Source organism: Trachinotus anak, unplaced genomic scaffold (genome assembly GCF_046630095.1).
Source record: "Trachinotus anak isolate AG129_WGS33_773 ecotype Australia unplaced genomic scaffold, CSIRO_AGI_Tana_v1 ptg000015l, whole genome shotgun sequence".
Lineage (NCBI taxonomy): Eukaryota > Metazoa > Chordata > Actinopteri > Carangiformes > Carangidae > Trachinotus > Trachinotus anak.
This window is the reverse complement of record NW_027273866.1, coordinates 12,004,102-12,019,395: the sequence shown is the minus strand read 5'-3', so window position 1 is coordinate 12,019,395 and position 15,294 is coordinate 12,004,102. Positions and strand designations below refer to the sequence as shown.

The 15,294-nt window shown below is 40.6% G+C and overlaps 1 protein-coding gene across 1 annotated transcript; it reads left to right on the top strand.

Annotated features, from left to right (window-relative positions):
* The first annotated feature begins 2,851 nt into the window (after positions 1–2,851).
* Positions 2,852–6,501, top strand: LOC139633115 (phospholipase A and acyltransferase 4-like). The gene is made up of 4 exons (XM_071498543.1): positions 2,852–3,012; positions 4,376–4,484; positions 4,700–4,965; positions 6,252–6,501. Exons 1-4 carry the CDS (start codon positions 2,998–3,000, stop codon positions 6,378–6,380), a joined length of 519 nt encoding a protein of 172 aa, XP_071354644.1. The 5' UTR covers positions 2,852–2,997; the 3' UTR covers positions 6,381–6,501.
* The last annotated feature ends 8,793 nt before the right edge of the window (positions 6,502–15,294 follow it).

Below are 15,294 nucleotides of genomic sequence, written 5' to 3'. Positions count from 1 at the left end.
CTTCTCTCAATAATTGAAAACGTAACTTGTCTGAATCCTGTCGCAGTTATGTGTCCAACAAAATGTATCTGCTGCTGCAGTTTCATTGTGTACATACATGACTCCTAGGAGACAGGGTTGCGTGTATTATGTTGTTTCCACAGACTAAGAACTGAGCTTTTACACACACAGCATTTACTACATGTAAAATATATTTAACAAATATGTTTGTCTCTGTTTATCAAGTCCTAGAAATTGATTCTGAAAGTTTTATTTGTAGGATAAGACTCTTGAAATTCACCATCCCATCTTCAAAAAGGTCAAAAATGGTCAGAAATAATACATTTCAGCAAATGATCTAAATTACAAAAACGATAGAAAAGATTCAGACAGTGAACACGCTGAAAACATAGATCTGTGGAAATCTCTCCTTTGACTTTGGACTCATCGATACATCCTGCACCTTAACAGTGGTCAGCCTGCAAGACCAAATGATCTATATTACAAACAGGAAAAGCAAGAGTACATTGATTTCAAAGGTAAGCTTGGAGAGGATCAAATGAGGCAGATTTTATGTTTGATTTTATTCAACTGAATGTTTTTTTCTACCCATTTATGTAGAGACTGCAGCTTCAAGTGCAACACTTGTACTTAAGTGGGAAATTCTAGTGCTATTTCCAGAAAGACAGTGACCATGGAGAGAAAGCATACAGTATATAGTGTTGTTAAGAGGCTGGGTGAAGCAGCGGGCAGGTGACGGCATATATGGAAGGCGGTTCAACAGGTGCTGTGGTAAAAGGCAGCGCTGACAGACAGGAAGAGAGATGAATGTTTGGTGTCAAATCTCTCCTCTGGCTTCTGTCCGCTGTCAACGAGGTGAGGACAACCAGAAGAGAGCAGAACAGCAGAGAGAAAATACAGAGAGAGGGAAAAAAAGAAAAAGAAGGAAAAAACGATTCTTGGCCGGGATGCAGGACATACTGTATTACAGCTGTATTTAATAAAAAGCACAGCAGCATTGATCTGAGTGGGGGGAAACTCTCCAAACATCCTGCAGAGCTAAAAGGCCGGTGGTATCCTTGTGCTGGCCTGATTGAGGGCTTCCTGTTTTAAGCACTTAATGAGGAACTGAGGAGAAATTTAACTTCCAGGTCTCCCAGCTTGGACGCTTTCCTGAAAATTAAAGACTGAATTTTCTTTCCCCAGTTCATCCTGGCTGATATTCACCTGCCACTGCTACATTTATGCTATTGTGTTAATTTTTTTAAGTGTTTGTGGCCACTAGGGGGCAGAGGAACTCCAAAACAAGCTGACAGACACACAGCCCTGGCATATTAATCACCTTATTAATAATATGACAATCATGTTAGCTAATGATTTGCGACTTACACAACCCAGCAGAGCAACACAATTATCACACTGGAGTTGTGTTTTTGGCTATTTCAAGTCCAATATTAGGTCTGTTTCTAGCTGTGGTTTGGTCTGTAATAACTTTTGAGAGCAAATATGTGGCTCTGCTTGGGGACAGCTGAAGTGTAGGGACAAACTGCTGCAGGGATGATGTGTTTTTGTAAGCTAACCTGGATGTTAGCGTCACCCTGGCTCCCTCAACAAAAAGCCTGTGGGATTTTTACATGGGCTTTTGGATTATTACATAAAGTAAACTAAGTTTACAATACTGACACATTTTGTTCAGTAGCATAATCTTCACAAATGACACCACTTTTATTATTTTTGAAGCCTAAATACAATCGCCAAGATTAAAAAGATAGTGTTAGGCTATAAACCAACTACACCACAGTCACATGCCTAACTTACAAAGTCAGTTACAGTTTGCCAAAGTGCACAATGAGGCTGTAAAGGTGGATTTAATGACCTGATGATCTCTGTCGTCTCATTTAGCCACTTGTTAGCAACTGGCCTTGATCTGTAATTTTGTACAGTTTGGTGGTCTTGTTTGGCCCTGGTGGAGGTATGTGCTCTACCCCCTTTCGGGTGCTAGTATTTCACTTGGTGAACTGTTTAAATTGAATAAAGCTGCTTTTTCTCAGGTATCTAGACTAACAGGATTTAATCAAGTTATCCACAGAGCTGAGCTGCCTTGTTTGTCCTTGAGTGTTTCTGGTGAGCCATCTTATTGACAAATTAATTTACTCCAGGAGGATGTTTCATTAACTAATTTGTCTATCTCTCTCTCTGTATCAGCTACAGGGCAACAAGGTGAAGGTGCCTCTGCCTCCATGATAAAGGTAGATATGTGTACTATATGTACAGGCTGCTGATTATCCTGCGTATTTAAAGCATGGGTGTCTCTACCAAATTACCAAAAACCCAGTTACATTTATTGGAATTAAAATCAATGAAGACAATTCTTATCTAATAAGCATAGAGTGGACCTGCTGAGTGTGCTGCTTTTGTGTCAGTTCATTAACCCACTCTCTAAACAGAGTGTTGATAATTAATTACTCTGAAAATTCAAGATTCAGTGGCACTGCATAAATATCAAATCACTGGAAAAACCCTGTGTGACCATAGACTTGCTAATAAAATATCAAATCAGCAATTAAACCTCAGAAATTCAATATTAAGGTGCTGATTATTTATCTTTCCATTCAGCTCAATTTACAGTTTTTTCTGTGCAACACGAAAGACCCAGAGGGCAATTTGGTTGAAACTTAAAAACAGAGGTCCTAGTATTTGTACACCCGCTGCACAATTCACAAGAAATGAAACTTATCCTTTGCAGCTTTACTTTACTGCACTCAACACCGCCTGGCTCCTGCCCAACACGTCGGACCGACTCATCTGGTAAATGATTTGCAAATTAAGGCCGTGCAGCCTGGTTATACAGTGTGTACCAATGTGTTTATCTAATCTTTCTTTGTTTGCATGTCAGTGTTAATCACCTGACATCAGTGTGAACACTTCAGCTCATGAAATGTGAGTACTCTTAGCTTTCGGTTTCAGTGAACGGTCTGAGTTATCCCCGTGTGTCCAGACACATGAAGGAGTGAAGACATGGCACCGACACTGGTGAGTCTCCTGCTGCTCTGCTCTGTCACTGATCAGTTAGTCGAGATTTGTGCTTTTTTTCAGTTTGAGCTCATATTCGTGTTCTTTACACAAAATTGTGATTATTTGCTGTGCAGCATGACTGGGTGAAGCACAGACTTGCTCTGTTGTGTATGCATGGGTTATCAAATATCAACAAACTTCACTTTGAGTTTGCTTCTATAATGTGTGATGTGTGTTATTTTAGTTGCAACTAAAATACAACACTAAACATAAAAATGAGAAAAAAAGTCATTATTTAAAACTTTCAGACATAATAGTCTATAAAGACCATAATGTCTCTTGATGAGAAATAAGAACAAACAGGAGGTGTGAAGGAGGTGAAGTGACATGTAAAGTACAATATGATAACATTAAGATGAGTCTTCATCATGTAAAAAAAGAAAAAAAAATAGCTGGAAGTAAAATCTCGTTTGAATTGTCTCTGTGCACATTAAGTTCTTTGCACGTGTCACACCAAGTTTCACCAAGTAAACTGTTTCTTTGCAGTGTTTTATGATTCATGCCCTGATACATTTATAGTGTTGTTTTAGTGTAATGCCCTACAAACATAACATATGAGCATTTATCCAGAGTGCTAACAGTGGGCAGAAACTCCAGGGGGCACCTTTAAAGGAGCTATTTGTATTTGTGTTTCAGCCACTGTTGCATTTACAATACAAGAGATTAAAATAGCGGCGCTACTTCTTCAGGGCCAACTGGACCGGTGTTCCCAATTTAGCAACTTTGTCGCTAGATTTAGTGACATTTCAGACCCCTTTAGTAACTTTTTTCAATAATGCGCCTAGCAACAAATCGAGCGACTTTTTGGACAAACCTATAGCTACTTTCTAGAGAGTCAATGGTGTGATGAATATGCTAATTAGTGTGGAGCACATTAGCTACTTTTCAAGCAGGTTTTAGCTACTTTCCATTGACTTTGACGGCCTGGAAGCTAAAGTGACTTGGTATCTGAAAGTGATGAGACTGTCCGAGCAGGCCAGGACTAGCTGATTAGCAAGCTAACGTAAGTGGAAGAAAAGTAAAAATTTTTTTTTTACTGATTAAAAAAAATAGAAAAAATGATTGAAATAAAAGCACAACAAGAGGTTTCCACCGCTGGAGACAGCTCATGGCAACTCTTAACATTTCTTCTAGACTCAACGTAAACAACTGTTAATGCTAACTTTGGTTATGTTGCAATTGCAAAACTTTTAAGTACTGACCATTTACACTGAATACATGTCAAGTTTATTATTATTTATATATATATATATATATATATATATAATTTATTTATTTTTTATTTTTTTTATTTAAAATTCAAACTTTCTCATCTTTTTAGTTTGACCGTGATCCAAAGCCAGGAGATCTGATCGAGATCTTCCGGGGGATGTATCAGCACTGGGCTATCTACATCGGAGGAAATGAAGTAGTTCATTTGCTTCCTCCAAGTGGGTGAAGTGTTGGATTTAATACGTTCACATTGGAAGATCAGTTGTAACGTTCTGTCTGCCACTATGTTAACTTTGGTTTATTTAGTTAGTTAACGAGTCGTTGGCCTCACATGGAAATCACCAGCCAATGACATGTATTATACATTGATGTAAAATAAAAGTAAAGTCAACAACTTGTCTGATGGCCAGTTATCATTTTCCTCCCCATACAGGTGATGACGCAGGGCCTTTGGACCTGCTTATGTTCCTGGACAGCAACACAGCACAGGTGAGGCGCCAGAAGCTCTGGGAGGTGGTCGGCTCCCACAGTTACCAGATCAACAATCTCCTGGATGACGAGTACGAGCCTCGTGAGCGTCACATCATCGTGAGGGAGGCCTGTAGGATGGTGGGTCGAGAGCTGCCGTACTCTGTTGCCACTCAGAACTGCGAGCACTTTGTTACAGAGCTCCGGTACGGCAAGCCGGAGTCTCGGCAGGTGGGTATCCTGTGACTTTTACACTGCTGGTTTCATGACTTATTAACATGAAAACTCTGGTTCTTAGTTAGTAAAGAGTGGAAATGTGAGAAAACTGATGCTGCCCCTGGGCTGTCTATCCAAAGTGATCACTGTGGATGCACTGTAGTAGCAGAGTCCTACATTAAACTCTGTAACAAATATATTTAAATGTCGTGTGGCTGCGTCTGAATCCTGACTTCGCCACTAACAGTGAAGACTATACATAGAGAGGAAATTACACAGTGTAAATATATTTATTGGCTATTGCAGAAAAAATACTGACCATGAATAATATCTAGCAAAAATGGGGTTTGTTTTTTAGTTCAGCCCACAGGAGGGACATTGAGCCACATCATGAAAAACACTGTGTATAACAAACTAAGGTGTTCTGTGAATAGAATTAATCAGCAGATCCAATATAACAGAGCACACACTCTCTTGAAACATCTCAACTCTTTCATAATTTTCTCTTTGAAAGAAACTGGGGGAAAAAAGTCATTCAGCCATTAAACAAACTTCTGCTCCGCTAATCATAACAGAACATAACAGATGTGCTTGTAACATATTCTATCAATGTTTCAGTGGGAAATCCCTTTATCAAAGTGATGCACAGCCTGGTGTGTGTCTGCACCTGGATCCTGGATGAGTTTATCACATAAGCGTCTCAGTCACTGTAACAATACACAGATCTAAAACAATCTATTACAACTGATAAGAAGCAGATGTGGTGCTGAATAAATTGTGATTGCCCATATTTGAAACAACAGAGGTTGATTAACAAGCTGATTTGCAAGTTTCAAAAAGCTTTGTTTAATCAACCCACTTAGTGCATCTGTCACCTTCACTGTATTGTGGCTATACATAATTATCCAGAATACAAAAGCAGCCATCTTACCGCCATGGCACTAAATCAGAGGATCACATATTCCCAGCAGCTGTTTACGTTTCTGAATTGTATATTAATCTGTGTCTTTACATTGGGTTTTGTTTTGATGTTGAATGTACATTTTGCAGCAGCTGAGAGTAACAGGCTAAGGCGCCTGGCAGGGAAATACGTTTGTTTGCTTTCTTTAAATGAGACGACTGATACCACTTCATACCTGCCAACACTTCCCAGGAGTGTCCCAGTTTGCATGACGCTCAACCTTTATTATAAATAATCGTATCATATTCCTCAGACTGTATGTGACTCAAAATGAAAATGGTGAAATATTTTCAGCAGCATGTCCTTGACCTCCGACCTGTCACTTCTTTGTCTTTTGCAGGTTAAAACGGCTCAGACGGCGGCTGTGATCGGAGGCGTAGCTGTTGCAGGTTTGGCCTTAGCAGCCCTGGGAGCTGCTCTGTTTTCTGGCTTGGGCAAAGAGGAAAAAAAGAACAGAGATTATGATTGAGAGCAATGAGACATTGAGATGAAAGGAAAGGTCTTTTTCCATCGTTTGAGTCAATTCACCTGCCAGTGATTATGATTTAAACCATCTCAATAAACTACTGCAACATGTGCAACCTAAAAAATGTTGTTGGTGTAGTTCTGTCAACACACACAAAACAGACAACCTTGAATAAGATGAGGCAACAAGCTTTGAGTCCGTCAGGTTCATGTTCATGTCTGAAACAACATTTCTAAAATATGAGAATATGGAATAGTGACAAAATACGAGTTTTTCTTTCTTTTCAAATGTAAGATCGTTCATTTGCATTATATGAGAAATTATGGGAATTTATAGGAAGTAATTTTCCTAATTTTAAGACATTGAATCAAGTGCCAATGATCACATTTTTGTTTAATGTATGATTTTTTTTTTTTTTTTTTTTGGTTTTATGTGATCAGTACTTTAATGTATATTTATTGTATTGATTTACGTAAAAATTGTGAAAACCATTCCAAGAAAACCTGTAAAGTAAATCATTTTCTTTTTATTAATGCAGAGCAGTTAATTTGTCAAATATATATTTTTTCCTTTTTATTTCAATATGTTATGTTTCTCTTGCAGTGTCTACCATGTATCTATACTTCACAGGAACATATCAGGATGTTTACGTCCGCAGTTAAATTTTCCTGATCATAGTATTTCTGTTTTCCTGGCGTCAGTCACGGTTCGCAGTGTGGCACTAAGCGCAGCGGCAGAGGAACAGGAGAACACTGAGTAATGTTTTTCTTGCAGCCTAGTTATGAGCTTAAAGGGTGTTTATCCCCCCGTCGTCTCTGTGCCAGCATTGTGCTGCATCACAATCTACCACTGTGCACATGTGGACCCCCATCACAGCCAAGGCAGGTGGGGCAGAGTGGATTCACACACAAGACCATGGCATCTACATGCTGTCTGCGTGTGTGTGTGTGTGTGTGTGTGTGTGTGTGTGTGTGTGTGCTCTTGTTTCACTATCTTTGTGAGGACCATGATGAGGGTTACATTGTGAGGACATTTTTAGACAGTGGGGCTAATTAAGGGTCTTGGGTTTTAGGTTGAGATCAAGTTATGGGTCAGGCGGAGGCATGGAGCTGTGAGGCTATGGGGATGTGCTCACAAGTATAGAAACACAAATATCGAGTATGTATCTGCACACAGTGGCAGCTGATTGGCCATGGAAGTTCATGTGTGTGTATACTGACCCTTCACTCAGCTGCCCACACACACAAACACACACACTTCCTCCCCCAACTGAATGCCCCCAAAAATAAATGTGCATCTTGTCAACTAATATTCTTTGTCTCATTTAACTCCCCAGTGGGAAATGTGGCGTTTGCAGAATAAATCAATTCCCAATTATTTTCTGAAATCAGCTGACAAGTGGTAAAATTTCACACACTGCTAAACTCAGATCTCAGAGTCTCTGACATGATCCTAAAGGTTTGACCAACAACAATGTCAATAAAATGATTTTAAATCAGAGACACAACAGTATTTTCCTTGTAAAACTAACCCACAAATTTTGCTTATCTTGTGAGACAGCTGCTCGGGGACATATGTCATTTCATGTATTGGTGATTAAGCACTGTTCTTCACTGAGACATAAACACAACTCCTTATTTTAACAGCTGGCTGGATGTGTTGAGATATTTCTCCAAAATTATCTGTTTTGAATCAGTTTTGAAATATATAGTTCTGACATAAAGGATATGCAGAAGTGAAATCATGTAAAATTCTGCATCTTCAGAGTCTTTAAAAGGCAACAAGTCACAGCATCACCTACAGTAAATCACCATAGTTCACTATTTGGACTTCAGTTTTTCAGCTGTTGCACTCAGTTAATTGTTTTTCAGACCAAAACTTGCAGGAAAAACTGAGCCTTCAAGATTCTGACTGGCTACACTAAGAGCACATGAAATAATCTCAACTGCAACTGCAATAATCTGCAACTTTTTAATTCACTTTTTTAAGCCTCAAATGAAAAATAAAATCTAATGATAAAATGGATGTTCTTTTGCAGTGGAGAAACAGGCCTTGGGGCCAGGGGCCAAGCCTGTAAAGCTGCTAGCAGGTGGGGGCAGCTGGGCTTGCCTGGTCCCCAGAATCAGCACAGCACCCCACATTGTTCTTGAGGTTACTGCCTGAGAGCTCCATGAAATCCAGGGTGGGCTGCAAAGGCTCGGGCCATGGGAACGGCTCCAGAAATAATAAAACCTCACACTCTCCGCATTTTGGGAGTGGGAGAGGATGGCTTATCATGGCTGATCATTAGGCTCCAAATCAGTTCGGAAATAATCACCATGCATAACAAATGTGCAGTGATGTCCCCTGATAGAAAGATGTAGTGAGGCAATACTGATTAGACACTGTCATTTCTTGTTTTAGTTTTTCTTTTATCCATTTAGAATTTATGCCATCATAAGAGCCAAACATGGCTGGTAATATGTATTATGATGTGATCTACTGTCCCTTTTCAAAGATTGAACAATAAAGGCGATAAATTATAAAGCTTCAAAATGCATCCAGTCTTTAAAAGCCATGATGTTATACTGTGAATAGATTTATATATGATGGGTTCTGTTTTTGGGTCAGGCCATCAGGCCCCACTTCACTGGAGCTGATCTTCAAAGACCAGACATCCTCTGGGCCACTTGCTTGAAGTGGTAAATGCCTGAGGTAAGATTCCGATGTTCCACCTCCATCTTTAACTTTGCCCGTCTTTGAGCTGCATTGCCCCAACTGTGGCATCTTTTTCTTTGGATTCTCAGTTGATGATGTTTGATGATGAGTTCTCTACCGAGTCTTTTTAGCCGTGGTGGCTAAACCCTCACTGAAATGTAAACATGTCTCAAAATTTCCCACTGGAAATCCACCAAACTAAGAGCAACAGTCATTTGACAATACCTGAGACTCATTTCAAGCATCTCATGTCTGGATAAAATCCAGATGAGATTAAAGACACTCTTCTTTACATTTAGCCAAATGCAGTATATGTAGAGTCTCTGGTGGCGAGGTCACAAATCTATTGTAGTCCATCTTGGTTTTCAGACATGGCAGCACAGTTTAGTTACAACAATAAGAGTTATTCATGAACTACGACAGCTCTTACTCTCCCCACTCCTTCACCCATACAGATCAGTCAGTGTTTGCTCTGCTCAAGGATCAGATGTAGACTTCAAGCACCGTCTGTATGACTTCATCTGGCTAGAAAACCATCTACTGATGAGGTTTGAACAATCAGATTTCAAACCATCTTGAATGTCTCTTGGATGCAAGAAATGGATAGATTTACCCTTGGCTTTCTGAGATCAGATCTGCTCTAAGACACATGAAGTGACTATGTTATGGTTTAGTGCAGTCCAATAAGGCTTTTGTGAATTTTTATTATATTTTTTTATTGCTATACCTCCGTTACCATGAGTCCACCTTCATATTTTGGCTCGTGGTCTACCATCTTCTAGAATACAGGGCTGAAGTCTGAGATTGTTGCAAAGGTAGAGAGAATCACATCATGGACTAGCAGGCGGCAGGATTGTCACATCTGATAGCAACATGTGGGTAGAGGAGGAAACAGAAATTTGGAAAGCGTCCCAGTGGACATAAATCTGGGACAGTGTCCTTAAAAAGCTGCCAGTAAACACCAGAAATGGCTTTTCTTGCCATCCCTAGCATATGCCCACCTGGCAGCTCATGTTGCACATGTGAGTCTTAGGTAGGCTGTTGAGTTACATGTCTTGATCAGTTAATAATAAATAGTCCGTGCATTAAGCTACCAATGTGCTCTCTCAGTCTTTGCCTAAAACGATGCAGATCTTTGTTTTTATTTCACAGTTGTCATGTCAGCAGTTATATAGAGATGCTTTACCATGGAGCTCCCTGGTCTATATAATAGTCCATGCATTTTGCTTTTGAGTCAGGGTTACCACACAGGACTTGCTATTGTGAGGTTCTATTGTGAGTTTAGAGACAGCACCGGGCCAACATGAGTTATTGCAGCCAGTAAAAGAGCAGAGCAGCAGTGTTAAAAGCAGCGTGACAGGCAGCCGTGGAAGCCAAAAACCAACTACCTTTGGTGTCTGTGTCACTGCAGGATATATGGTTTCCCTCTCTGCTGCCTGTCACCACTAACTTCTCACGTTCAAGTTCCCCCAAAGGCAGATGGAGGGGAGGTGGTGCCGGGCCCCGGCCAGGGGTTCTGTTAAACCCCCAAACTTCTTCCATTTGGTACAAAGATGTCATTGAGCCTTGTCTTTGCACCTGCTCAAGTCGTGGAGGAGATGGCAGAGGCTCTTCCTGTGTGTCTGGGGAGGGGTGAGGGGGGATGTGGAGGTTGGAGGGAGGGGGGCAACACTCTGCCACCTCCCTCCTGCAAAACAAACTCAACAAACAGTGTTTAAGGATTTTTTTTTTTCTTCAAAAGGCGAACTTCTGCCATGCCAGATAAGTCAACAAATGAGGGCCAGTGAAACTTTGTTCATCGTGTGAGGGGCTTTTTTGTGAGGGAGGTTGTGTAGAGAGAAGGGGGGAAAGGGTTGGCGGGAGGTGGTGGGATGGGGAAGTGGAACTAGGACCACATAAAGAGCAGAGCCAGGAGGACGCGGTTTGGAGATGGCGGGTTGGACCACCCTAAATGTGAGATTTTCTGGATGCTGATCCCCACTCAGGTGGCAGCGGTTGAAACACCTCCATCCACCCCCTGCCTCCCTCAGTCCAGGCTCACAATGAGGTAACTGTTTCAACGAGTCGAGGGCTCTGCCCCCGAGGCCGCTGACAAAGAGAGATTAGAATAACAATAGCCTGGGTTAATGGCGTTTGTGCCGTTAAAGACACAAAGTCGTTACTAAAAAAGCCATTAGGCCTCTAAGTCAAGGAGAATGAACGGGGTGTTTTTTTTAACGCAGATTACTTGCGGCGAATTCTAAACAGAACAGTGATCAACACACAAAACACCAGCAGCTCAATGTCCCATTTAATGGCGGGTCCTCTGTTTTTTTCATGCTGCTAGAACTACTTTTTAGCTTATGAGATAGTGACTTGTTTCATGAATTAGCAGCAGTTCCTTAAAGACTTTTCACCCAACTTCTTCACTCAGTTCTACTCATCACATTGAGGCAGCAGGCAGAGCCGAGCTGGAGCTGGCAAAAGGGGGCAAAAAAAAAGAAAGAAAGAAAGAAAAAGAAAAGAAGGCTTTGAAGAAGACTGAGTTCGCAAAGCTGTATTTTAAAGTTGGATGGCACATCAGAGGCACAAGCAGCAACAGCTCTGCCTTTTTAAGGGATATATACACTCATACTACAGCATCCAAAAGGAGCATTCTCTTTAAAGCCGAGCAGAGTGAGACCAAACATTCACCGCCATGCTCTGAGGCCTAATTATCCTCTGGATCACAAACAGAGAGCTGGTTTCAGAGGAGCAGAAACGAACAGAGGATAGCTGTGTCTGAAAATAATTAAACGTGACATGATTTCAGCTGTTATTTACATTCACATTATAGGCTGACACTATCATTTAGAACAACATAGTGCAACAGTCGAAGAAGTTTTATTTCCTTCGCCTCCTGTGACCTTGAAGTTCATGTTTAATAGAGATGAGTCAGAAGAAGAAATAAAAGTTGAACTAAGAGAAGTTCTTAAAAAGCTTTATCATGGAGGCAGTTGTCTTTAGAATCATAAATATATTCCACTGTATGCTTCAATGCAATTGCTACCATGACCAACCTCATTGCACTTTAACTTAAGTTCCTGTCAGATCATTAAACAAAAATGTGCACTTGTGATGATAGGTTTTTACCCCACATTTAAGTTTGATCATTCAAAACAGTTCTTAACACTTTTGCCTTAGAAACAAAACTTTGTACAACCTAGTTTGTTTAACATGCATTCGTATAATGAACCCTCAAGACTGTTAAAATTTACACTGATACCAGAAGGCTTTTGTAAAGATTTTGGTGCTTTGGTGGAGTAACCATGGATTTCAACACTCACAAAGACATCCACTTAAAACAGTCTCCATGCCTGAGCCGTGGTCCTGCCTGGCAGTTTTCCAGTGTAAACTGTGCCTGTATAAAGTCTGATGTATCTATTCTCTAAGCTGTGACAAAGGGCTCTGTACGCTTGAAACAAACTGGTTTGTATGATGCAACACCTTAAAAGTTCATACAGTACCTGTTCTGAATTTTGCCACACTTCATAGCCTCTTGCGGGCTGCATCACACTTCTGTGTAGAGTTCTGCATCTTTTGTGGGTCTCTAGGTTTGGTGTAATGAATTGTAGAAACTGGTATCACAGTGCACATTTCTAGACAGTCCGTCTTCAAAGGCATTCACAGCATTGCACTCAGCTGTACACACAAAGTAGTTATGAGAAGAATATAAAAGTGGATCTTCAGAGAGAAATTCAGATCCTGTTTCTTTCAGACCTCTGCACACTTGGCTATTTGTTGTGAATATTAGATTTACTTAAAAAGTTAAAAAAAGTTGTTGACTTAAAACATAATAACATTGACACTGGGCAACATGTTGGGGGAAGGTGGTTTCAGAGATGTCTGTGGAGATTCTCAGTCACTCAGGTTATAATATGTCTTTACGAGTTGCTTCAAGAACCTCAAGGCTTCAAGCATTTTGGATGAGCCGTGAAACATCTTCAAGAACTTCAGGGCTTCAAGCCCTCAGAATGAGGGCTGAAATGTCTTCAAGAACCTCAAAGCTTCTGGATGACGGGTGAAACATTTACAAGAACTTCAAGGCTTCTGGATGAGGGGTGAAACTTCTTCAAGAACCTCAAAGCTTCTGAATGAGGGTTGAAATGTTATGAAGAACCTCAAAGCTTCAAGCTTTTCGCATGAGGGGTGAAACGTCAAGCAAGTCCAGTTGCCTTTGTAAAGCTCTAAGTGAGAGCTTAATGTGAGTCACACTGAAACCTTGAGCCTGACCAGTGATAAGGTAAACACTTTTGTCTTTAGACAGAGCTAACTGGATCCATTCTCTTGACTTGGGTAAAACTCTTCTTTCACAACATCCTTTGTTAGTTGCAACAACAACCTGAGCTACGTCCTACAGTTACAATTCAGCTAAGTCCCAGAACATTTACATGCCTAAACAATGCGGTAAAAATGTGATCCCTTTTTCTGAAAATCAACCATGTCCCAGCTTTAGATGTATCACTTTCATTTTAGATATTGACAACAACTGAAACTCAAATTCAGTGCAGCAGTGAAATAAACTTCCACTCCTTGGTGGCTAGCAATATATCCAAGCAGTAGTGAGCAACACAAGGGTCAATCCAAACAATAGATGCACCAAATATTCTCCTTCAAATATTTATGTATGGATTCCCATGTGTCTAACGTTACACTAAATCAACATTTAAGTAAATAAGACTTGCAGAGGTTGGCGCTAAGAATCCAGACAATAGAAGTGGCAAATAGTTGGGCTTGGCAAAGAAACAAGACCCGGCTGGTGAGAGGTTTTGTGATAGAATATATGCAAAAGGAGAAAGAGAAATTAGGATGCCTATTTCTGAAATGATGGAGTATGACATGTGCTCAGCTCTCGTATAAACGCTCGCTGCCTCCCTCCCACACAGGCTTGGAGAGGTGACTGGGGAGAGAGGAGCCGAGGAAATGCCTGTGGCCGAGCCTCTTATTTTTCCATGGCAGCGTTATAAACATATAGAGCAATAACATCTCTTCTGTATGTACCCTCTCTGCCCGCAGAACTGTGGCTGGCCTCTCAAAAGCAGCACTATGTTATTACCGCCTGCTATGAATGCCTTCTGTGTGTGTGTACACATGTTCTTATCTGTCCTCTGTTGCTCTCACATGCATGTCTGTGTGCAGTATGTGTGTGCTCGCTCCTAAGAAGCAGGCGACATATAATAAGTGCAAATGTTTATTTCCAAAGGCTTCCTGTGTAAATTATCCTGCTCAGCCCAACACAGGTAGATTCACTGAGCCTGATGCGTGGGCATAAATATGTCGCAGAAATAGACTGGAGGTAAATAGCGGAGATTGTGCATCGGTTGAATGGGCCCGACTGTCTCGGAAATAGGAATAAATAGGTCTTTGCATCCACAGATTTGCAGCTTAGCCTCGCCTCTAACCAGTAGTGGTAAAGCAGTAAAGCCTGACAAGTTTACCTGTTTATGTACATATGCAGGATTTTATTGATAAGATACAGTGTAACCATTCAGGGATGGGAAAATCACCACCACATGTTCACCGCAATATCAAGTTCAGGTTCCCAAGAGAGTTGCAGATGTGTCTGTTTATTTTCACCCCAGGAGTGACTCCGGAAAATCCAACGTCCCAAAAACACTTTGTAAGCCTTACAATTGTCAATAACACACTTTGCAGCCAATTAAAGAAGCTAATTGTAAGTTTTGCTAAAGGTTCATAGCCAACATAAGCATTATACCAGCTGTTCACTTACCACTCCAGAAGAAACATTGCAAGTTCATCATCAAATATCATTCTTTGTTAGCATGCTAACCAATTAGCCCCAGTGTCCAGGCTGCCCTGAAGAAACAGCTGCCCAGAAAGTGTGTTATAACCTCTTTTTTTGTAAACACAACAATGGCTGAATCTATTGGCAAAACTGGTTGGCCTAAGTAAACAACTGTTAATGCTAACGTTGGCTATGTAGCAATAGAAGACTTTGTTACCTAAATTAAAACCCATCATTTTTAAGCCTTGAGAACAAACAATCAAAGCTTTTTTAAGGATAAACTCATTCATCATCTCATAAAATAGCTAAGTTACTCCATCTGTCAGTGCTCTCTATTTTGTCAGGAAGGCTTTATCCTTCATCCTTCCAAATGCTACAGCTGATGAAATCACAGGCCGAGGAGAAGCAAGAAACACTCGTCTTGGCCCCAAGACTTAATTTTCCTAAAAAAAAAAA

Bases quoted from the DNA above. Each gene is read 5' to 3' on its own strand.
- LOC139633115 (XM_071498543.1), top strand. The intron at 4,485-4,699 runs GTGGGTGAAGTG...CTCCCCATACAG, and splicing joins AGTTCATTTGCTTCCTCCAA to GTGATGACGCAGGGCCTTTG. The intron at 4,966-6,251 runs GTGGGTATCCTG...TGTCTTTTGCAG, and splicing joins GCAAGCCGGAGTCTCGGCAG to GTTAAAACGGCTCAGACGGC.